Here is a 25490-nt window from a genome sequence, read left to right as displayed (position 1 = left end):
AGCCCATTTATATGCAAAGTACTTTCACATCCTGCTCTGTCTTTTAACTGAACCTTTTGTAAATACCATATCTACCACCATGACCATTCGGTTTTGCACTGATTGTGCCAGTTGTAAAGTTGCCTTGTAGCCTTGAAGAAGAGATTTCTAAAAGGAACTGGAATGAATGGATGTTAGTGACATCACTCTCGGAGCTATTCTGTCCAAACAGCATGGAGTTAGCTACAAAACCTTAATGGCTGTTTCAGTTGCACAACAAAAAACAATAAAAAACCCACAGCTGTGATTTTGCTACCCAATGAGTTCTTAGTGAAGGTTGAATAGAGAGCTAGAAATACAATAACGAAGGAACATATGATTGTGCTTTCCATCTCAAGGCACAAGATATTATTTAGTACATTGTAAGATTTCTATATGCTATATATGTTAAAGTGTGACATACTTCAACATACTTCATACTGCAGATGTCTTTACTAGTTTCTGTTCTCCCATGAATATTTTTTTTTTATTTCTAAGCCTCATTTACTTCCAAATTTCTCAGATATTCACACTTCCGTAGCACCACCTATCCAAGGCAAGTAGAAAAGCTTAAAGAAATAATAGGTGATGTAATAGCTCACTTCCAGATCTGCTTTATTCAGTATATGCTCACTCATGAGACCATTCACACCTGATTTTTCCATTCACTTACCTTCAGGATTGAGCTCTACCGTATAACCAGCAATAGCACAAAAGGGAAAAAAAGATAAAAACATAAGATGCTACCCTAATAGGAAAGAAAAGAAAATGTAGTAACAGGTTTAAAAGAAATGACTGTTAAGTAGACAATGCATAAAAACCTGGTAGTATGAGCCAAAAGAAAACAGACATGAGACCACATTCATCAATAGCACAATTCAGTCCAACTCCGTGACTCATATTAACATTCAGCTGTATGAATCCCACAGAGATGCACTGAAGACTGATTTGGCCACAAATATGAAATGTTAAAGAAGAAAAAGTCTGTATTCAGATAAAATAAAGTCTCAAAGGCACTCAATTTGTGTGTCCTAGTATATTACTTAAGGATTTATTTGCCTTGTACAAGCAGAATAAACTCTGCTTTTTTATGTAATTGAACAGAAAAATTTCACTTAATAATATAAATGAATATCCAAAATTTTGTAAGATCTTAATGTTTATGCTCTTTTATTTAGAGGTTTTGTAAGTTCTATAACCGATTTTCTTTTTGCATTATTATTAATTTTCTTCACTGATTTTGTTAGGTATCATGTTTTCTGGGGATTTTTTTATTGTATGCAAGTAATCAAACGTATTCAAGATATAAGGTTTCTTTACCTTCCTACCTGCAAAATTCAACCTAATAACTAAAATACAAGAGATGTAACTAATATAATTGAATTAAATAATAACACATCCATCTGGCAATAAGAAAAAACACTTAAATTTGATATTCTCATCTTGGAAAGCAAAGTCACCGACACAAAACCAGCAAAACACAAAGCATGCTTTCAGAATCAGAGGATCCAAGACACTCGAGAGAATGCTATCTATAAAGGCATAGCTGTCTAAAGCCATACCACTTTAAATTGGATACTTATGAAGTTACAGCAAGTCATTCACAAGGCATAAGCAGTCTGAAAGTCACAAAAAACGAGGACTGAAGTAGTACAAGCCATTTGTGTAGGCTCTTAAGAAAAAGGGAGGAATATCCTTTTCCTTCCATCCTCTGCCCATACCTTCAAGCCCAGTCTAACAAGGGCAAGATCAAGTTCTTAAAAAAACCCGTGAGCTTCTATTTTGTCTAGAAGTACATAACTACTTTAATAGTTGACACACAACGTAGACTACTGTCATAAATAAAATGTTTCAAGTAAGAAGTGATGCTTAAATAAAAGAACATACATAGGATAATGTGCATTTCTTTGATGCTAGCTCACTCTGTGTTACCATCCCCTTAGTGCTGGCACAGCTCTGAGTGCACGCAAGGAGCCAAATCAGCAAATCTGGCTGAGTAATAACTTCTGATTGTATGAGCACAACAAGGGAGGAGGTGCAGTGCAAAGCCAAGCAGTGAGAAGTGAAGAAAGAACAGATTGCTTCAGCTGGGCTATGCTGCGTTTATCGTAACTTGGAAGCCCTACATAGAGTTCTTCGTGTAGCCTAACACATATTCCTGAGGCTGTGTGTAGCAAACTAAGTAAACTAGTCTTCACTTATGGATAGCAGGGCAAATTTACATATTCTATAATTAGAGTCACTAGGGCATTATAAAATAGAATGACTTAATCTCTATTCTTACAGGTCACTTTATTTGTTTAGAATGAATACGTTAAGCTGTTGTTAAAAGGGAAGTGAGGAATAATCACTCCCAATGCTTATTTTCTTCCTCTGTAGGGAGGCAGTTATTGTCACATTTGCTGGCAGCCCCAGAAGGCTGAATAGTCATAAAGATGTAATTAACTTCTCACTCCAAGAGGTGGTCCCTTAAAGAGCAGAACAGAAGCAAATTGATCGGCAGAGGGAAAGCTGGTACAGCTGCTTCCCAAGCCATAAGATTATGAATTTACTGCTTACATAACTTGATGATGCTACAAAAAAAAAAAAAATAAAAGCAGCAAGACAAGATTCTGATATACATTATTACACAGAACCACAAAACTGCAGATTTTGGACAGAACCTCTGGAGATCAAGTCCAACCTTCTGCTAAAGCAGGTTCACTATAGCAGGTCACACAGGAAAGCATCCAGGCAGGTCTTCAACAGCTCTAGAGAAGGAAACTGTGCATCTTCTCTGAGCTGCCTTACTAGCTCTCTGTCATCCCTCAAAGAAAAAATTTCTTCCTCTTGTTTGTATGGAACCTCCTGTGCTCCAGTCTGTGCCTACTGCCCTTTGCCCTGTTGCTGCACACCACTGAAAAGAGCTTGGCCCCATCCACTTGACTCCCACATTTCTGATATTTATGGACAGTGATGAGACCCCCTTCCCCCTCTCCCTGCTCAGTCTTCTCCAGGTCTCTCAGCTTCTCCTCCTATGGGAGATGCCCCTAAATATGACTGTGGCCCTTGACTGGATTCTCTCTAGATGTTCCCTGTCTTTCTTGAACTCAGGGGCCGAGAACTGGACAGAATATTCCAGATGTGGCCTCACCAGAGCAAAGTAGAGGGGAACATCGCCTTATTTGACCTGATGGCCACAGCCTTTTTAATGCACCCCAGTATACCACTGGATATTTTGGCCACAAGGGCATACTGCTGGCTCATGTTCACTGGAACCCCTGAAGTCCTTTTGCAGAGCCCCTTTTCCAGCAGGTCAGTCCCTGCTGTACTGATGCATGTGGCTATTCCTTCCCAGGTGCAGCGCCCTATACATCCTCTTGTTGAAGCTCATAAGGTTCCTCTAAGCCCAACTCAACAACTCACTCTGTCTAGGTCTTCTTGACTGGTAGCAGAGCCATCTGCTATATATTTCTTCCATTACTATTTGCCTTTAAAGTTTTTCAAAACAAAGCTCACAAAAAACATGTAAAGAAAAGACCTTAAAAAAAATTTGTAATCTTCAAAGGCTTACCTGTTGGTGTATTACATGAAAACACACAATCTCCTTCTAGTTCTGATGGAGGAAAATTTCCCTTCAAGAAGACAGACAGGACCACAGTTTCAGATAATCCTGGATCTAAACAAACAAACAAAAAAATTACATCAAATAATAGAAGCATCCACATGAAAGCAATACACTTTCCATATCCAGGAAACTTCGAGGAAATACTTTGTGAAATTAGGATAGTTATTTCCATTCATTTACCTTTATCCCTTAACAAACTACAATCTAGTCAGAAAACTCCAAAGCAAATGTTGTTTCATATGGCAATTTTAATATCCTACAAAGCCATTTGTTCTTGTCACACGTTTAGGAAAAACAAGAACTGTCCTTTCAGATTAGAACAGCAATTCCTCTTTCAATAGGATTCAGTAATGCACAATTCAATTCAAAACTGGTCCCAACTGAGGCAGCAGGACACACTTCTCTGTTCCTCAACTCCATTCACAACCTTCAAAGAAATCCTACCTGCAATCTTAAAGGAAGAATCACCAAAAGTTATTAAGTTCTAGCGTGTTCGACTAGCAGACAGGTCAAGTTTTGTGTCCCTGCTTTTGGCTCACCAATGCCATTCTACAAAGACAGAACTGCCACAAAAATTAAAAAAAAAATAATAAAAAAAAAACACTAAAAAGTCCCCATAAAAAGACCAGACAAAAAACTGATTTTCTGTCTCCATCACTGAATTGTCACGCTGTCTCTTCTCACCTGCTACATATCATACTGTAATCATAGAAGCAACTCCACTACTATACACTTTTTTTTGTCATTTTCCACAAATGGAAGAAAGATGCTGCAGAGTGTACATAAGGCATATTTGCAACTGCTTGGACAGCAGTATCAGCAATGATTCTCTTGATGGAGGTTCAACTACAGCTTACAACATCCTTAGAAAAAGGAATATGATGCCATAGTTTTAACAGTATTACAATAACTTACCTAAATCATTAAAGGTGAACTGGTCACAGGTCACTGCTAGTGGAGCTTGGACACACACTACCAGGTACGGCTTCTGCGCCATCACTCTGCTCTGTATTGTTACCTAGAGCAATTGAAATACAGAATTATTTAAATCAAACAACAAACTGATTTGTGTATAGCAGAAAATTAACGTAACCACACGACCAGCAAAAAGACCATAAAGCCCTGCAGTGACCACTTCAGCAATGTTTAAGAACTTCAAGTTTCAACTGCAGAAACAATTTCTACAGTTCTCATTTACCTTACAAAATTAAAAAGTAAAAATTAAAAATGCAGCAAAAAAAAAGAGGTGATTTCTCACACTCTTAGTAACTTTAACCAAAGACCGTCCAATGACAAACTCCTAGTTAAAATATGTTAACATTTTGCAAATGTCATTTACTTTTATTCTCTTGTCATTTACTTTTATTTAATGTAAAGAAAAATAAAATACTGTTTCTTTTAGACAATTAAAGCAAAAAATAAATAAATAAACAAAAGCAAAGCTTTTTTATTTTTATTCCCTCCAACTATTGAGAACAATTAACGGTTTTCTGAATAATTTCAGAATTAAGCTCTATTCAATCTTCTACTATAAACAAATTTTACAACTTATTATACAGTACGCCCAGCACACCTAAATCTTTAGATTACAAGAGGTGGCCTAACTACAAAGCTGGAGTGGCGCTGGGTGTTTCTACTGTTAAGAGAGAGAACTGGTTACAAAACAAATGGTTATCAAAAGATTGCCCCTTAGTGGGTCTCTGAACATGGTCTGTACATACATGATCTGCTACTTATTATCACTTGTTTTGTGTTTCTGGTCTACCTGTTAACTCACTGCAGGCAAGTAAAATCAGTTTAGGAAAATACTCTTAAAGTTATATAACAATTGAAGTGTTAGTGGACTACTTTAAATGAATGAACAGTAACATCTAATTTGACTTAACAGCAATAAGTTTGAGCTACAGACTCAGGCCCTCAGGTCATCCATGGTTTTTTATGGTGCAAATAAAACTAGGAAGGATCACACAGAGCTCTGTGCATACACCAGGTAAACAGCTCCATTTTCTGAAAACAGAACTTTCATAAAAGAAACAGTAAAGAAGAAATCAATAGACTTAGAGATCTTATGCTAAATTCCCTAAGTACAAAAAGACATGAGAGTGCACACCTCAGAAAATTTCTGATTAAGACAGTGACATCTGAAGTTGCTACAAAACTTCCAAAGCATTACTTTAAAAACAAAATAATGCTCTTCATAAATTGCTTTTGGAGAGTATCTGCTCTGTGCCTCAGTCCCAAAAGAGGGGCATACGTTTTAAAAAGCCACTCTTGCCCTCAGCTCAGAACTATTTCAGGTCCAATGTAATTCAATGAATGCAGCTGTGTAAACCCACTTGCATTAGCTCTAAGCCAACCAGCTGGGCACTGCCAGATCTGCTGACTGCAACCACAAAAAATTCAGTGCAAGCTAATTGTCTGACTATTTATCAACTTTCTAAAGCAGCTACTATACCCAAATTGGTCATTTCAAATGTAATTTAGGCAAACCTACGCATTTTCCAGAGGGAGCACCAAGTGTAATTCATAGGGTTACTTTATAAAGTCAGATCTTCAACAGTCTCTCTAAAGCATGAAAAGGCTATAAACCACATGGAGTTGCCGTGTGACATACTCATTCTGCGACCCTCTGTCTGACTACATCTTTCCTACCTGACTCCCAATCCTCCAAACAAGTCAAGGCATTCAACTACAGTTCGAGAACTGTTCAATACTGCTTGGCTTTCTGCTTTCTGAACCTATGTCAGTTCAGACATAGGAGTCTGAACTGAAACGAATCCATTTTTACTGCACATTTTGTCAGAAGCACCTAGTTTCATTAAAAATTTTCTGAAGGAGCTGCAGTTTGTGGTTTGATAAATTCATACTTCTCTGAAGTCTATTTACATCGTGTATTTTAAGGTAGCCCTATGTTTGCAAACAGCCTAATGTACTGCCAAATACAATCAGGTCGAACGCTCAAGGTTTCATAGCAAAACCATCACAGACGTGATCAGGATTAAGGTTTTATCCTCCCTCACTGTGTCACTTGAAAATGTAGAGAAAGATGCTGGGCTGAGTACAATTAAGCTACATTAATGAAAGGAGTTCTCTTCAATTACTAGCTCTGTTAAGCTCTAAATTTTTCATATGAACTTCTCAAAAACAAAGCCCCAGTTTTCCTCCACTGGTAGTCCTAGAAAAGATTTTCAAACTCAAAAAATAAAATTATCCTACGCAATACTGAGAAGCTACACTTGCACACCCACTCTCACACTTCCTTTATAACCAGAGGTAACAGCTCTCAGGGAGGACTGCAATTACATCAATTTTCAGATTAGATTTTCCTGGCTTTTTTTTTTTTTTTTTTTTTTTTTGCACTAACAAAATTTGTGAAATTCCTTTTACAAGTGATTTCTTGCTTACTGACAACTAAAAAGGCAGCTGAAGGTAACAATCCTTATGTTTTGAGCAAATAAATATTTACCTGCTCTGCTGGAAAAACGTTCTTATTTCAAAAACTTCCCTCCACCCTTTATTTATTTATTTGTTTTTGTGGTAGCTTCTTGATAAACCTATCCAAATTCCAAACGCTTCTAACTTCAACAGAAGTCTTGCGAGATAAATACTTGTCATACGAAGGAAAAGAGAAATAGGTACATAGAAGCAGTTCCAGCTCTACTCCTTGTCATAATACAAGTGAAACACACAGAAAACACTACAAATTCCTAACATTTGCCACTATTATTCACTACGGGTTGAGTTAGGCACAGTACCTTTACTGTGACTGACGGTACCACCTCTGCTTTTACTTCGCTGTCAATGGCTTGCTGTGAAGAAAAAGATGAAAACAGAAATTCAGTATTATGCATGAATGAGTGAACACAATAAATGTAATATTACTTCCCTATCATCAACACAGCAAACAAGGAAATAACTGTAAAGGACTTACCGTTCTGACGACAGACTAAAATACACAAAATACATTTCTGAGCTCCTGAAAACGTAAAGCCTGTTTGAAATTGCCAGCCAAAAGGATAGGAATAGCTCATGAATATTGTTTATATAAGGAACTAATACACTATGATGTATATATGAATATTTGAACTGTTTTGCTTGGCACATTTCCTTTTTCTGTATATTTATTTAAATGTTGGAAATTCCTCCTGTTACTTATTAGGGAAAGGTGACTTCCAATCTACCAATGGCCAAATCTTAGCATGTACTATAAAATCACAGCACACAGCACGCAATCTTATAAACCATAAATATATTTTCAACTTCAAAAGAAACTATGGCAGGCATTTTGTTACTCATGCTTATTTCTATTTCATTAGGTAATTTCATCTAATGCAAAATTCATCTTGGCACTGCAGACTGTTTTAATATCTCGTTTTATGCACAGATTTAATTTTGCAACAGGGTCGTGTCAACAGTTTAAGAAGCTTTCCTATTTGTCTAAACTAGTTAGTTTTAAAGAAATACCTCATTTCTGCTGTAATACTAAATTCCCAGCACAAATTTACTCTCTTACGATGGGAGAAATGTTTTCAAAATAATGGTAATAAATCTTATGTGGTTTATCCACTCTTTTTCACCTCAGCATGCAAGTATAAGGTTCATATATGCAAAGTTCCTAAGAAGTCAAGAAGGTGGTAGGTTCTCTCTGGGTTCTAGAAGCAGGACTTTCATTTGTGCATTGTATACTTTTCCTCATTGTAAAAACATAGGGACTTTCATATTGGATTAGACAACTGGCTTGTCAAGCAAACCATCTCTGACAGTTACCAGTGGCTGATCCTGAAACAATAGCATGGATGCAAAGAGGCTGATCCTAGCCCTGGTATACCATATTCATACCATACCATAATCACTTCCTGTATCAGAGGCTGTACTTAGGAGATGGCATTAAATACTCTTTGCTCCTACTACACATCACAGTTTATATCTCCTCACATGAGAAGAAATATATTTGCAAACCTGTAGAAGCTCTAAAATGGTTCTCACATTTGCTTTTACTCATCCTCGTCTGTGACAAGTCTTAGAATATTTTTCCCTTCCTAGATGGATACTGAAGGAACAACCCGGAAACTTCCCTTCGGGAAGCTAAGACATCATAAAGATTAAAGGTTGTAGTTCATTCAGTATATTGAGTTACTTATATCCAAAGCAGACCACCTGCATCTGGAAGGTTGGGCAAATGAGTACAACATTACAGCATTTTGCAGGCCCAACAATTTCAAGTGTTGTGAGGAGGTTATGACAGTTAGCCAAGATCATGGCACTCTGCCCCTTTTTCTCACCAGCTAATCTTTTCCACAGGCAAGTGCTAGGCCATATTATAAGGAGGCCTCTATCAAATAATAGCAACAGCAGCAGTAGTAATAGTAATAGACTTTAAATAAAGGTATCAAATAGACTTTTGGAAGTATTAAAAAGCAGTTCCCTGTGTATTTTTAAAATGGTAGATAGTCCTGAAAATTGCTTCTGCAGAAATCAGTGGCTAGAAATGATTAGTTACATATGTTACAGTGCAATGACCATGTCCTGAAAGGCTCACATAAAAAACTTTAACCAACAATATAAACTCTCCTAAATTTGGATTTGAACTGGTTTTCATAAATTATGTTTGCATATAAGATCAATAAATTCTAGCTAGGTTGCCACACCAGAGAATACTGAGTAACACCCTGCCAGAGATTACTCATTACGATGCATCGAGTAATTAGTGCACTGTATGTGGGCAAAGATCCTGAGGGTGACACTAGTATTGCTCCCCCCCATTATTAACTGCTTTAGCAGTTCTCAATAATACAAAATTATTCCAGATTTAAGAAAGTTTCTCTTCACTTACTTTTGCTTAGCCAAAATTGAATTGGAAAGGTCACTAACTAAAAGATAGCATAACTTTAATTGCTCGAGTTAAAATGATTAACAAGAAAATTTCTGAAAGACAACTGGACGCTATGCAGAAGCTCAGTTCCAAATATAAACAAATAAATAGTAATCACTAGTTTTCAGCTATGTTTAAAAAGATATAAAGCTTATGCTATATCATGAACTGTGAAATAGGCCAGAAACAAGTGCAGAAGACATTACCTCAAATAGCAAGTATGAGTGCAAACAGTCTTAAAAACTGTTTATACAAAAATGAAGAAATACACCATGTGCATTGCAAGTTATTATATCTATAAACATGATGGCTATGATATACACAATTCTACTACAAAAATACCTCACATTTCATTGCTGTTTTCAAACCTAAAAAGTGGAAGTATACAACGTACACCCACTTACCCAACAGGCAGCCATGAACTGTAACAACCTAGCATTGCATGTGATTTTATGTATCTAACGTGCTACATAAATAATACCTATAGTTATTGACTTATTTTCTAATTTTACTTCTCTTACCCAATGTTCTGATTTGTTAAAGATGGAGGACAATCTGACTCAACTCTGCAGCACTAGAAAGTTGTCTCTAAACATTTGCTATAAAGCAAGTTATCATCCATTAACAGCACATTTGTAAGATAAAGAGAAGCATGTCAGGTAGCACTGCTTGTAAATAGAAGCAAGAAGGGCTCTCAATAAAGGGTTGTAATCTATTTTTTTACATGTACATACAGACTCCACATCCAAGTCTGGTGAAACTTCTGCAGTGACAATTAGGTCTCTGTGTTTTTCAGACTGGGGCAAAATATCTGAAAGAAAACAAGAGAAAAATCAGTAAGCTCTTTTTTGACAAACACCTCCATTTATAAAAGCAATAACAATGCCTGGAGGTTCTGAACAAAGGAAGTTCCAGGTTGGTGGGTTTTTTTCTTTCTTTCTTTCTTTCTTTTTTTTTTTTTTTTTTTTTTTTTTTAAGATTTCTATACACAGCTTAAGCCTGGATTCCATTCTGGATTTCTGATTTATGGAAAGAAAAAAAAAAGATTTAAATGCAGTCTGTGACAGGATTTTACATACGCTATCCACGATCTTCAATGGTCCCACGAAAATGGTAAGTCTTTGGTTTTGCTTTAGTTTGGGTTTTTTTGCTTTTTGTTGTGTTTTTTTTTTACTCTTTTCCACAGTTATATATATAACAGTACACCTATAATAAAGTGCCCTGTCACCAAAATACACACATTTCTCATACGGTACACTTTGATCTACATAATTTCATGATGAAAAAGCTTGGCAGCAAACCTCTGTCCGATAGCATAGTGTCACTAAAACCAATTTTAGAAATTCCTCTGCATAAAAAGGTTTACCAACATTGTTATGTTATTTGGAGCTGGTTTACACTATGTCACCTGATTCATTTGAAGAATGTTAACATGCAAGGTAAAGAATTCTACAAACTCATTTATATCCACAATGTAAAACCACACATTAAACATTTTCTAAGAATTAGAAACAAGGCATTTACATAATGCAAAAAGTTACATGCACTTTTCTAAGTGGGTACAGGGAGAAAGGAGAAACAAGGAGGGAGAAAGGGCCAGCTCTAAGGTATTTGTGTCTTCCTGGAATATACTTCTATCTCTCAAAGCTAAATGTGTTGGAAAAATGAAAAACCCAAACAGGAAATTCATATTCTCAGGAAAAAAGAACAACAAATAGCAAGAAAACTTGATGCAAAGGGGAAAGTAACATTAATTGCATAAGTAAGCACATGAGCACTTTAAGAAAGCTGCAAGAATTTTATTATAAGTAGGGTCCCAACAATGACCCACAACAAGTGGGTCATAACAGCATCTTATGCCTCTAACAGGAGAGCAGAGGGAAAAAACGCTATTGAGAAAACTAGGGAAATTAAGTTTTCATTCTGCTCCATGAAAAAGTTCCCTGTTACTACAAGGAAAAAGAAAAGTAAAATCAAAGCACATTCCTCCAACATCACCTATTAGCAATACCAATTGCACACAACTGCCAATTGCATATAACTCAGAAAAATCCCAAACAAGTAAGTTTGGATTCGAGATCTTCCTTTTCTAACCCTATTTAACAATTTCTCCTTCAGCAAAGTCTGATGCAACTTCTGTCACATTGTCATCTTTCTGCTAGAAATAAGACAGACAACAAAAACAAAGCCTATGTAAAAGCTTCATATTTTTCTTACTGTTAAACTGAGTCAAACATCTATGGTTAATCACTTAAGTCAACTAAGCTGATGTAAATATCATTAGATTTACGTTAGCTTAACAGTTGAGGAAAAGAAAGGTTTTTAAATTTTTCTTCAGTTTGTAATGTAAAACCTCCTCCAAAACGTATAAAATAACTGAAGTTCAACAGTTTAATGGTCAGCACTGAACAGAAATACACGATTTATTTATGGAAATAGCTGTTCTACGTTTTTTATATGATGACCTAATTCCAAATGACTTCCATTTTTGGAAGTCAAAATGAAACAAAGAAAAAATACTTCCATGTAAGGGTAGATGTTTTCAAAACAACACCAGCTCTCACTTACACACATGTGAATCCACAAGACAGAAAAATCAATCGCTCATTTTAAAGATCATGTTTAGAGGAACTGAATGGTGAGCAGTGTTCAAAGGTATTCCCTATTCAACTAAACATGATTAACAGTTATTTTAAGACAGCTAAGGATCTAAAATAGTCAAAACGAGACAAAGCAAAATCATTCTAAATGGAAAGCATTCCTCATAATTAAGTGAAAAGTTTTCCTTGTAGCAAAGGCTTTCTAACAGATTTTACAGCCAGTTAAATCAAAGCAAAATCCCCTTAGAGCGTATCTCCACAATGAAGAGAGCATTCCTAAAATACCTTATACCTTAAATCAGACTTGGGAAGGCCCTGATGAAGAAAAAAAAATTAAGAGCAAAATAGGAAAGTAAAAGGTCAGCAAAATTCATAGGAAACAAGTCAATTTCATACTATCACTAGAGATCTAATACTATTACTAGAGAAAGTTATAAAGGACAGTTACGTTTTTTTATTTCTCCACACGATTTTTTAAGACAAATAAACAAAAGTTTATTCACTTCACAAACAGATGTTTTCATCATGCTTGTCTTTCCTTTGGTTATAACAGTCAGATGAAACAGACTTACAATAGATGAAACCGTCAAATATTTATTAGAAGGGTGGTGGCAAAAGTAATGAAATTTTATACACATTTATGTTTAAATAACAGGATTTGTTCAATTAAAAATAAAAAAGAAAATACACTATACACTATATTATAACACTAACATTGGTCTATTACAACAATAATAAACAAAGTTATATGCAATTACATAAAAAATCTTTGCGTTGTAGAATCAAGCTCAAGACTTCAGCTTATAAATCTCATTTTCTAACAATTTTCAACAAAAAAAACCAGCAACTATTTCTTCAGTGCATATTAAGAACATGTTGTCAGCAGAAAGAGATTTCAACTGGTTCTAGTTGTCTAAGAATTTTTTTCCATAATTTGCTGTAAAATTGCACGCTTCCAATTCCCCACACAAGTCAGATTCTCTGTTTTAATGCCTCAGTTACAAAATGCAAAATTTAAAGGATATTTGTAGGAAATTGTGTCATATTCTGTGATTCTAATAATTTGTACTGAGCTTGTTCAAATAATACTTGAACAGTACAAATAATACTTGCTCAGTACAAATTATTAGAATCACAGAATATCCTGAGTTGAAAGGAAACCACAAGGAAAACTGAGTCTAACTGCTGGCTCCAAATAGGATCACCCCAAATCCAAATCCTAAGGCCAAGAGCACTGTCCAAATGCTTCTTGAAGTCCAGCAGGCTTGATGGTGTGTCCACTACAACGGGGTGAGCCTGTTCCAGTGCCCAAAGCCTGTTCCAGTGCCTTGTGTATGCAATATGTGTAAATTACATTGTTTATTTTGATCATTATGCTTTTTATATCCTTCACTATATTCTTCAAATGCAATCACTTTTGAAAGAGTCATAAAAATCATTTTTAACACAAGTCATTCGTTATTAATTGCATGATGTTTAAGAACTGAAGTAACAGAGCAGAATTTATCAATACCTCTGTTTTCTCTAACGCCTGAGAGGTATAGCAGACTTGCTGTGAAATTTCTGGCATTTACTTGCTTTTAGGCAGAGCACGCATTGTCAGTTTTTTTCCTCTAAACCTTTGCAAAAGTGATAATTACGTGCAATTGGGCACATAAATCTTGTAAGTTCCAATGGGAATTATGAAAACAGACAGAAAAATAAATTATTAACCAACCAAATGAAAACCGGTTAGTTTAAGTACTAAATAAACTAAGTAAACTAAATAAATGTGAGAAGTATACCTTGTGTTTTTGTGGCTTCCTTGATGATTTTCTGAAGCTCCTTCATTTCAGCATTGAATTCTTCATAGTTTATTTCCTTAGAATCAACCTTAGGAGCCTGGAAGAGCGAAGGATCAGTACCAAGGTAGGAACACTGCAGATGTCCACTGTCACTCAGAGTAATTATGACACCCTTCAGACCTCTGTATAAAAAGTAAAGCTCATTAAGAAATTGTAAAGAATCATTGGAGTAATTACGACATTGAATTCATCCTTATCCTACAGCTCTATGTACAAATGTAATAAGACTTTCTGGTTTTATTAAGTTATTTGACCAAGAGAAAATAACATTTATTCTTCAATTTAGATGTGTTCATCAATTATTTTATTGCAATCACACTTAAGCACCACTCTGTGATAGAAGGTTACTTAAGTATCCTGCAGGTATCTCAGAATCTGTTTAGAAAAGACTAGCAAAGGAAAGGACCAGAACAAACAAGCTAAACAAGCTAAATACACAGTACAGTTGTAACCTTTTTTTTTCCAATGAATTGTTACTCATTTTTTAGTTTTTATTTCTAAGGATGGATATTCAGGTTGGTATGCAGGAGGAGCAATTAGCCAAATGGAAAAGCAATTGAGGGAAAGGAAAGGATGCATTTAGAACAAACCACTGGTTGATGAAAAATATTCACACTGAAGACAGCAGTAAGGACTCTGAAATATCAGAAGCACCCCTTATCCATTCTTTGACTGCTACTGAAACTACAGTGCTGGCTTCAAAAACTGGCTGGCTCCTCCTTGCATTGCCTTTCAGAAAGGAGACCACATGGATCTGTATGGAGATCATATGGGTCCCAAAGTTTCCCTTATGCTACACTGGACTGGTACAAATGATTATTTTATTATCTACACGCCAGTCTATTTTCTCCCCAGGGAACACTACTTCAATCTCCAAAATCCCATCCATTTTTTTCTGATCAGATATGATGCACATAGAACATTTGAATACGTATTTAAAAAATCATGGGATAAATGAGAGCACTGCAAACGCCTTGCTCAGCTTGAAGGATATTCAAAAACAGAAGAGGAACTAAGCAGTAAAAACTAGTAAGGACGTTAACAGCAAAAAATAGGAGAAAGTTAACTTTCATTTTATTTGTAAGGCACTCAATCAAAACAGAAGTTTATATTTATTTTCATAATCACAAGACAGTACCATATTCACACCCATAATATGCTCTTATTCCATACTTAGTACCTTCCATACTTGTAGCAGGCACTGCTTCTGTTCCAAGTACAACTGTCCTTACACAAAGCAAATATATATTAAATCATTTAGTCCTTAAACATAGGGAACTTAATTTTGAGAAGAAAGCCTAATGCATTATCTCACTAATTAGATGCATATAAAACATTTCTAATATAAACGTCCTTGCCATAGTTTGCGAAGAAATAACAAAAAGGATTTTAACCATTATACATTTATGTCATTCAAGCATTTCCTCTAGTAAAATCCTCACTAAAAAACAGGTAGTTTAAAAATAATAATAATAATAATAATGCAATTCAATCTGGTTTTCTGTGGTGTCTTGAACAAGTACAACAACCAGTACAAACAAACAGGGAATCTCATTCCAAAGATTTTCAGGGTGAAGTAATCATGAAGTCAAATCAGGTGGTGCTGATGGTTTAAATTAGACATTCCAAAATGTTTTTTAAAGAATGCTAAGGCCAGTATCCAAGTGTTGGTTTCAGGATTGTGATCAAATGTTCTGGAAATAACTTCACTGTAGCTGAGATCACTCTAATTCGGTACAGTAAATCTACATACAGACCCGAGGGCTCAACTGGAGTAAGCACTACGCAGATAAGAAATTCTGGAAATTGAGGGATTTTGGGGTTTTGTGTTTATATTTCTGTGTTTTAATCCTTCCTTAGTTTGTCTTTTTCTGCAGATGCATCATTAAAACTCAAGTGTCTTCTGGAACAGTATACACACAGTAGAGACTTAAAACACATCATGTCCCTTATCATATAGACTTCCCTTAAATACAAACAGCCTTCTCTTTTGGGAAAACTGTGAAATACTATTCCTACTGTCACAGAAAAGCTTCCAGCTATCTTGTCAAATTTTTGTTTTTAAAAACTAACATTCACTACAAAGCCTATGCAAACGGTAACAGAAGCCTGTCTTTGTGAGCACCATAAGGCAGAGGATTCAAAGTCTATCCTTACAAACAGATTAAGGAAAAAAAAAAATTAGAAGACAATATTGATTTTTTAACTGACATACCTAATACCTGTGCTAGCAGCTGTCATGCCAGTGTGGTGGCCCATTTGCGACTTGGAGTCTTGGGAGTTTGCAAAATTATTTCTGACAAACTGAAAATTCTCTATCCAGAGTGAGAGGATGTGGAACTAAGTATCAGTCCTGGTCTCTCTGGTTGCTTGAATATTTGCTGCACACTGTAGTTGGCTTCCTTGCTCAAGAGTGAGTCTGTTGCTGGATGTATGAGCAGAGCTGATCAGATAGGGCTCTGTTCATCCTAGTCTTCTTATGCCCAAAAGGCTCTGTACAATGTATACCTGGGCTACATCTTCAGGATCCTGTCACAGCACATGGAACAAACACACTGGGCTAACCCTGAGCTCTTCATACAGACAGTGCAAGGAGACAGGCTATTGTAAACACTTGGGTCCTATCTCAGTCTTTGTAAGGTACAGTATGCAAATGACACCTAATACATCAGATTTCGACTAATGCCTGCCAAGCATCTGCAAAGAACTTTGCCATATTGACCCTGGCGCAGAGAAATCTTTAAGAAGGAGTACTGTAGAAGAAGATGAGGGTAGCTCAAGTTTCCAAGCTACAAAATACACTATTTCATAATTTGTTATTTAGTTACAACAAATTGTGCCTAAAATTGTGGCCATAATTACTCAAATAGTTCAGTATGAGCTCAGTCGTAAGTGAAGAAAGAACTCTGACACCTGAACACGACAACAAAATTTTAAAATGCATTTGCTGAGGCTCTAAATCCATTAAGGAAGAAGGAAAGCTCTGTGAGGACATCTAAATGTGAATAAAGGGAATGAAGCAGTACAGCTACATTGTTAGGAATACATCTCTGATGATATACCAGCAAAACATAACATATTCAAAAACAGTTGGTAAATACAGTCCTTCCTATGTATCTTTTTAATTGGCAGTCATCCGCAAATAATCAATCTATCAAATACAACCAGCTCAAATCAATTTGGTGATTTTCCTGTACAAATCAATTTTTCCTTAATGACTTGAAGTTTATGGCAGCAAAAAGAAGCTATTACAGAATGCACATTCAAAAACTCCATCCTAAAATAAACACTCTGACCAACTTTCCTGTTAGCCATGGTGCCCTTTAACTTTGCACTAGCTCAGGGACAAAATCACTGTATTAAAAAAGCAGCATTAAAAATTCTTATTTTCCTTAGCTTCAATTACTGTTCTGATGGGTCCTAAAAAGAGATTGTTCAATACAAGACATACAAATATTCTAAGAAACATTTTTCACAAATCATTCCTTGTTAGTGTTCTTCATGAATTTTGTGCATCAATAGAAACAGTAAGAGAAATATGGCTAACCAGTTGTAACATATGATTTATAATACATTAATTTCTCTGCTGGAACATTTGTCAGCCAGTCAAGATTGCTTTATTTTCTCAAGGCTTTATAACAGTGCTTAAAGATGGCAAGGGAAGGGGGAGTGTATTTAACAGTTTTATAGTAGTTTCCCCACAGCTACTGCACTCATGCAATATGCCTGCAAATGCCATTATTTATTTGGCACATTCTACACTTTATCTGGAATTTCAATTACTTGTTAAATTTCTTTTATTATAAACTTTTTTCTTTTTTTCTTTCTTTTTTCTTTTTTCTTTTTTTTTTAAACTATATATCACACAATAGTCAAAGTAATAGCAAATCTAAGGGGACATTTTTAACAGTGAGGAACTCAAACTATGAAACAAATTATTCTGGTATCTAAAATAACTTTACAGTACAAAGCAACTCCTACTCACATATGGTAATGATTTGAAAAAGAAACTATCTTTATTGGATTCTGGGTAATAAGAATGGCATGTGTTTTCTGTAGTTCTTCTCTTACTAAACAAATTGCTGACAACAACTCTTAAAGAAATTAAAATGCTTTGCATGCTTCCGATTATATAATACCAAAATTGATCACTCAAACAATTGCCTTAGAATTACAGATTCAACTTCTCCAAAGTTCTACTTGGAGGACAAGCTAAGCTACATACAAAGTCTGGCTACTTACAGTATTTATATTTAAATTAAATTAATTTAAATTAAATTAAATCTGTAACGGCAATTAAAATTTCTACCTCAATTTCAGGAGCCATCTGTATCACTGATATTACTCATAACAATAATTACAGAAAACAAAATGCTCTGCAGTGCAACTTTGTTGATAATGTATTATTTATAAACCACTGAACCATGAAAATAGTTCCTGAACTTTGCTCAAGCATTTTAAATGCAATTCTCTCTTTATCATCCTCTAAAGTAATTTATTGTATGCAATAGCAAAACTACAATTGCACTTCTTTGTTTAGTGCTTTTGGAAAAATTATCCTGAGCCTCTCTATGATTTTGAGACCACTTTGTCTGTAAGTGTGTGAAGTAGTTGATTAAATGCTGAGAGGAGACCAGACTAGTTGTAACAAATTAAGAACTTTCTTAACATGAAATTATTTGAGTAAAGGTCAAAAGCCTTCTCTGTCACTGGACACATACTCAGACATCAGGCCCTCAGCTGAATGTTTGAAGTATCACTGATGCAATTTACTGACTGCTACCGCTGATCTTTGACTGCGTACCTCTTGATCTTCCTTGTGTAACTTCGAAAATCCTTACCTCTTTAAAAATCTCCACTTGGTTTGACATCACAAAAGTAATACTTGTATGCATGTGACATTCTGAAGAGGCCATTCAAAAACATAATGTAATTATAAGATTGAATTATTGTTATTTGATCATATGCGTTCTATTAAACACAATTAAGTAGCAAATGATTTGTGCTATTCTTCCATACAAAAGCACTGTTTTTCCACTCAATTTATGTCATAATTTTGCGTTGTTGATCTTAGAAAAAAGCAGGTAAGTAGAAGTGGAAAATGAAAACTGATTTTACCACAATTCTTGCAAAAAAAAAAAAAAAGTTTAAAAAAAAAGTTACAACTAAGCTAACAGGTCAAAACCTTCTGCTCTTACAAGCTCTGACAGTTGGAACAGAATAAAAAACTTGAATTTTGAATGCCTATGGAATTCTCAGATCCCATCTCTTAGACAGCACTCCTTCACCCTGTATTTGAGAGCGAGGATATTTTTACTAGCCACACAACTCTAGGTGTCACCTTTACATGGTGACACCATACAGCACAGCAGCAAACCTGGAAGGCAAGTTGAGGCACTTCTTGAGCTAGTGCAGTTCTGCCTTTGCAAGGGATTCTTCGCCTACAAGGCTAAAAAAGCTGTCTAATGACCAAATGAGAAAAAGAAAAAAAAGAAAGAAAGAAAAGAAAAAAGAAAGAAAGAAAAAAAAAGAAAACAGCACTTCTCACCAGTTTGGATCGGGATCTTTTCTGCCAAATCGCTACTGCCACCTGCGGGTCAGCATGGTGCGCTGCCACGAGGCTGGCACGGACAAGACAAGTGGCTCTGCCTCTCATGCAGGAGTCCTAAAAGCTGCTGTGTCACATCGGATGAACTACAGAGTTATTCATTTAACAGGGTTAGTGTAATAGCCCGGCAATTTAAATGCAAGGGCTCACTGTATGCAACAATATGCATGACACGCAGTCACGGACTTCCATGCACACCATCCACATCATCATCTCCCCCCTTATGGAACAGGCTCCTCAGAGCAGTGGTCAATGGCACTGAACTTGACAGAGTTCAAGAGGCATCTGGACAATGCTCACATGAATATGGGCTGTTTTGGGTGGTCCTGTGTGGAGCCAGGAGTTGGACTCGATGATTCATAAGGGTCTCTTCCAACTCAGTATATTATGTGGTCCTATGATTCCTTACAGCATAGAACACACCATACAGATACTGCCCAGCTAGATATGCAATACAAGATCATGCTACAAATCGTACACATGGGAAATAAAACTTTTCTAACATTAACGAACTTCATGTCTTTTTTGCTTAAAACAAATCAAATCAGTATTTGAAGAGGAGTAATGGTTCCACAGCTGGCTACTACAATACAGAACTAAACTGAATCACCTCAAAGCAGAATAAAAACAAGATTTTCAAAGTGATGCTGCAAGACTTTAAAAATACAAAATCCTGTTTTAGGCAAAAATGTAGAGAGTCTGAAGTACAATATATGAAAAGTTACAAGAAGGATCTACACGTTGTTTCAAATTATTACTCACAGTTCAATACCTACGAAATTTAGCAGCATTATCTAAATTGACACCCAACAAATTCCCCCAGGCTTCACACAGTTTAAGATCTAGGTCCAAAACTGTTGCTGTTTTCCCATTTGCACCTCCTTCAGTCTGAAAACTGTCTCAAGGCCAGCTTCCCTCACCAGCAGACTGAACTGCAGCTGTCTGACCTGTAGCTCCCAAAGGCTCGCCAAAGTGTGCACCAAAAGGTGGCAGCTCCAACACAGTGAACACAGGGCCTGTGAGCCTCACAGGTTTATTCTTCATCTAACCCTTCACTTTTCCCAGTTCAGAGTAGTGAATGGAGTTTCTTTCACTGCAGGCAAGCTGGAGTAGCACTACTGCTTCAAAGAACACGTAAGAGATTCTAAGATGCCAGAGGCTGTACTGACAAAATCTACACTACTGAGTTTATGGTTTCAGTAAAAGCTTAGCCTTAGCTGTTTCCTTCATCAGCTCTTTAATATTAGACAGCACACGAGGAAAATCAGACAGCTACCTATGACCAGACTACAAGGAGGCTAATAGGAATAACCATGATGACAGATCTCGGGTTATGGAAGATAATCAGCTATGGACATGTAACATTAGGCACTGTAAAACTACACCTCAATAAAACATTTGTGAGGTTTCTTTCAGTCACAGCCTGTATGAGGCATGAGCTCAAAACAAAGAAAGATACACACACCTTACAAATAAATACACAGTTTAGTGATCACTGCTTTACACTGGTATAGTAACTCATCATGATGCAAAGCACTACCAACTGCCTCCTAGCCATACAATCATTTTGGACACACCAATCTATCACAGCTACTCAGTTAATCAAGTCTGAAAAGAAGTCTGCTCCTGCTTTTACTTTTTGTGCCCCTTTAATTCTGTACCCTCAATCAGATCCAGCTCTCTTTCTGATGCTGTTGCCTCAGGGCCAGAGCAAATCGCTCTTTTTGGACCAAAGGAATTCACTAGCATCTGAACTCCACCCGCTGGTTTCAAATATGCCCTACCATTACAGCCTTTGTGAGTTTTAGAGTATATAAGGAACAGAAGCATAGGAAAGAAGTATCTTTACCCCAGAATATTTACTCTGAAAAGACTGAATAATTACATAACTTCAAAAGAAAGCAATCCAGAAATTAAATTCCATCTCTTTCTCCTCAGCCCTCACATAGTTTTACACTGATGAGTGTGAAAAATTCAAAATTCACCATTATTTCAGACCCAAAAAAGTCCATATACAATTACTTGTTACAGCATTTATCACTACCCCATGACCCTGTCTTGTAAAGAGCACCATTGCTCTTTAGAAGGAACTCTGGCACTCTGCACTGCTAGCTGGCTGTCACCTCCGTAGATCAGCATATGCTTCCCACCTGCTACTCCTAGTATGGAAAAAAGAAAAAGAAAGTCATTCCTTTTAACAGCATAATATTCAAGACTTTCAAAATCAACAGGCTCTTCATAATGACTGTTAGTCAAACAAGTCCAGCACTTCCATCGGCAGAACACGTGTCACAGTACATCCATTAGCTCCAGCCTATTGCTCAACACCCAACTCCAACACTGAGTTCAGGATCTGAGAGTTACATCTGCACTCTATCACTGCATGAACAAGCACAGAGAAATCAAAAGAAAAAAAAACAAAACACACCCCACACAGTAGTTGTTTAATAGCAAGTATTTTATATTAAATATTAGAAGTGGGAGTAATTTGTCTTGTTCTTGAATAGTTAGAGTTTCCACTTTTAATGCTTTTTCTAGAACTATGAAGGTAGGAATATTTTACCTGTTATTCTAAAGAAAGCCAAAACCCTTACAAAACCACATGGCCATAAAAACTAGGCTTTCTGAAAAAGCAAGTAAGTGACATGCAACAAAATTAGGAGAATTGGCAACGTGGGCACGTGTTTAATATCATACAGTGTATACTACTTGGAAATTTAACTTGCTAGAAAATCTCAGTCATGAATCAGAGTATATTCTGGACAAGGTACACAGCACAGCTATGGTTTTTGCAGGATCAGAATCCTGCTAAGGTACAGGAAAAGCAGTCACATCCACATTTTGTGGTTGCATAAACTAGGCACATTAAAATTTTCTCTTAGAAAGACCTTTAAAAACTGCAATATTTTGTACAGCTATCTCTCGACAATGGCAGTGGAAATTCAGCGATGAAAACCAGATGCAATCATTTCCCTTTTTCCTAAAAACATATCCTTAAAATGCAATTATGTTTAAGTAAGATTGTAGAAGTTTCTGCATTTAACTTCTCAGATCAAGCAACTTATTCTTACAGAACACTCAAATAAAAATTTTTATATATATATATGCCCATATAACCAAACAGTTCATACTGTGCGTCATAACTGGCATTGCTTCTATTACAGTACTACTACACAGAAAAAGGAAAAATCTTTCAACAAACTATAAAGTTTGATTCCTGCAGTTTTCCTTCCATAAAACCATGTAATAAGTGCTAAGTTTTGCTGTTTTTATATGCAAGTTCTGCCATTTTTATATGGTGATTCTTTAACAGTTGTGGTAGCTGCGGTGATGTGAGTTATAATAAGGAATAACAGATGGGCTGGAGTGAAGAACAAAGTATTTTCTAGCATCTGGATAGCTAAAAAAAATTCAGTGAGAGGGTTTTACTTGGACTCCACCCACTATTTCCCCATAGAAGATAGCCTTTTTGCATCTCATATTCTTTAGTCAAATATAGTATTTCTTCATATTTTTTCCAGTTAAATCCAGTTTCTTTTGCCTTTCCACTGTTTGGAAAGTGCAGGTTCATCAAGTGCATTCATTCGCCTAACCATCCAATGTACTACGATTCTGTGACAGAGAATAAGTTTTAGTTCCAAGCTCATATTTCAACCAGACTGATAGACACTCCCTTGGAGATTGACTGCAGATTTAAATTTTCTTTTAAAAAAATACTGTAAGCCAAAACATCACAGAAATAAGCCCATTTTCAAGCAATGGTTATATACCAGGATTCTGAATTCCCATCCTTGGATTTATGTCTTTAATTAAACTGATGAACCTGTTGGGCTACATGCGATTTCAAATCTGGGAAGTCAACAAAAACAATGAAGAACTGAAGCACTAGGTTCAAGCACTCTTCTTTACAGAGATAGGTTGTTGAATCAGAAAGTTTATCTGACACTTCTTCAAAGTGCCATGAAGTTAGATGCACATTAACCATGTCAAGCTGAAGTTATTACTCATACATGGAAGAGAAGTCTTGGTTCTGTGAAAACCAGTGAGCAACAGTCTCCAGAGAACCATGACTTTGTAAGTCATTAGACAAACAAGCATGCAAACTATGTATTTCCTATTAGTCATTCTAATATTACGAAATACTAATAAACTAGAAAATCCAAGAGGACTATTAGATAAAGCTCTTTTCTAGAGGGCAAAAAAAAAAAGTGACTTTCTTCATGGATACATGAAATAGCTGTAAAGTTCTTAAATGTCTGCATTTGGGGTTTTTAAATGCAATAAGTGTATTCTTCAGCTTAATGCCCCCTTTCAAAACACAAACCTCTAAGTGCCTGTAATACACTCTGGAGCCCAGAAGCACTTATCACTAGGCATAAAGTCTAGAAGTAGTGTAGGGACAGTACCTCCTGGCCATCAGAGTCATCACTTCTCACCATCAGAGCAGTACTAGCCTCCCATTAAGCTGCAGACTAAAGGGAAAGACTGGACAGGAATAAAGTAGTGGAACACACAGTAAAAACCACAAAAATCACTACATCTTTTCTCAAACATTGTTTTGAATCCAGGGTTCCAGCATCATAAAAATTTTTGCAGACGCTCATTTGCTATTCATAAGATCCTAAAATGGTCAAATCCAGGAGAAATGACATTGACAGTTCAAACAAAGGAGGCAACTAGGCGTAAATTTATGAGTTCACCCATAACAAGACTGTTTCAGTAAATTTGTAGTTAGTATCTCCAAAATTAGATTTTATATTTCAAAATATTTCAAAAACATTGTAAAATATTCCCTTGTAGTGCATTTACATAACTGTAACAAATAGGAATTTTTCAAGAGACACAAAAGTGTAGTAACCACTTTCAGCACCACATAGAACAAAACAAAAATTGAAACAAGCAAGAACACACCCCAAAAATTATTCTCATCATCTACATCAGTCAAACAGTCTGACTCTTTTTTTTTAGTATTATTTCTACAAGCATTGGTGGAAACATTTTTTTGTGTAAATCATTATGTCTTCCTCAAAATTAATACGTGAGAGGCTAAAGACACAGAAACAGTCAATATCTCCTACAGTCTTGTAAGGATCACCTAAGAGGCACAAGGGCAGTGAGGACTTCTAACAGAACAACATTAGAAAATTTATATATAATGAATTTCTTTATTTTTTCTCAAATAGTAACAGACCAAGACTACTACAGTATCTTCAGTCAACAGCTTTGAGGTGCTTCAGTATTCAGCTGCAGTATTTCCTGCATCCAAGCCTGTGCAACACAACCTTAAATTTATTACTTCAATGAAGTCTCTAATTGAGTAGAAAGCACAATTAAAAAAAAAAATGTTACAGTATAAGTCAAAACAAAAACACCAAGAAGCAGCTAGCTGACAAGTACATAACTAAGTGATACAGTATTAATGGGCTGGTCATTCACAATACTGTTAGCAGTTCAAGCCTAAGAGGTATGTAGTCAAGCCTGCAGTGCTCACACATGAAAAAGTAATAGCAATTAAAAAAAAAAAATAAGACTTAAGTAAATTTCAAATGCCACAGTCAGTTACAGTGCTAGCACTCAGCAGAGAATTTTTGACTGCAGAATGAGCAATACAGAAATAGTGGTGAAAACACAGAAACCTCTCATATTTTACAGGGTCACTCCTGAGTATAAACACGAGCAGAATTGAAATTTATAATGAGTTAAAGTGTGGATAAAGCTTACTAAGAAACCCTGCTTGCCTCCTGAACATGTGAAGTCTATTTTTACTTCCTGGCTTTTCAACAGTTACTTTTGCTTTAATTTAGGAATTTTCCCCCCACCTCAAATCTTGAAAGTATGTTTACAAGCTTAACCCGAGCTTAAAAAGTTGGTTTCTGGAAATGTAATATTTTTAAGAAGCTCAGGGATTCTTATTCTTCAAAGATGCTAAATTATTTCTGGA

General features: G+C 36.0%; 1 protein-coding gene across 1 annotated transcript in view; it reads right to left on the bottom strand.

Annotated features, from left to right (window-relative positions):
- The window catches only part of BBS9 (Bardet-Biedl syndrome 9), a 271708-nt gene that overhangs the window by 207044 nt on the left and 39174 nt on the right, over positions 1–25490 (bottom strand). Inside the window, exons 10-14 of the mRNA XM_042817230.1 lie at positions 13882–14063; positions 10232–10308; positions 7381–7434; positions 4541–4643; positions 3572–3676 (exon numbers count right to left, since the gene is read on the bottom strand). Of these exons, the coding sequence (XP_042673164.1) occupies positions 3572–3676; positions 4541–4643; positions 7381–7434; positions 10232–10308; positions 13882–14063 (521 nt within the window). The remainder of the gene's footprint in view (positions 1–3571; positions 3677–4540; positions 4644–7380; positions 7435–10231; positions 10309–13881; positions 14064–25490) is intronic.

Source organism: Centrocercus urophasianus, unplaced genomic scaffold (genome assembly GCF_019232065.1).
Source record: "Centrocercus urophasianus isolate 14NV4802_14NV808 unplaced genomic scaffold, USGS_Curo_1.0 seq_16, whole genome shotgun sequence".
In the NCBI taxonomy this organism is placed as follows: Eukaryota; Metazoa; Chordata; class Aves; order Galliformes; family Phasianidae; genus Centrocercus; species Centrocercus urophasianus.
This window is presented reverse-complemented; position numbering and strand designations above follow the sequence as displayed.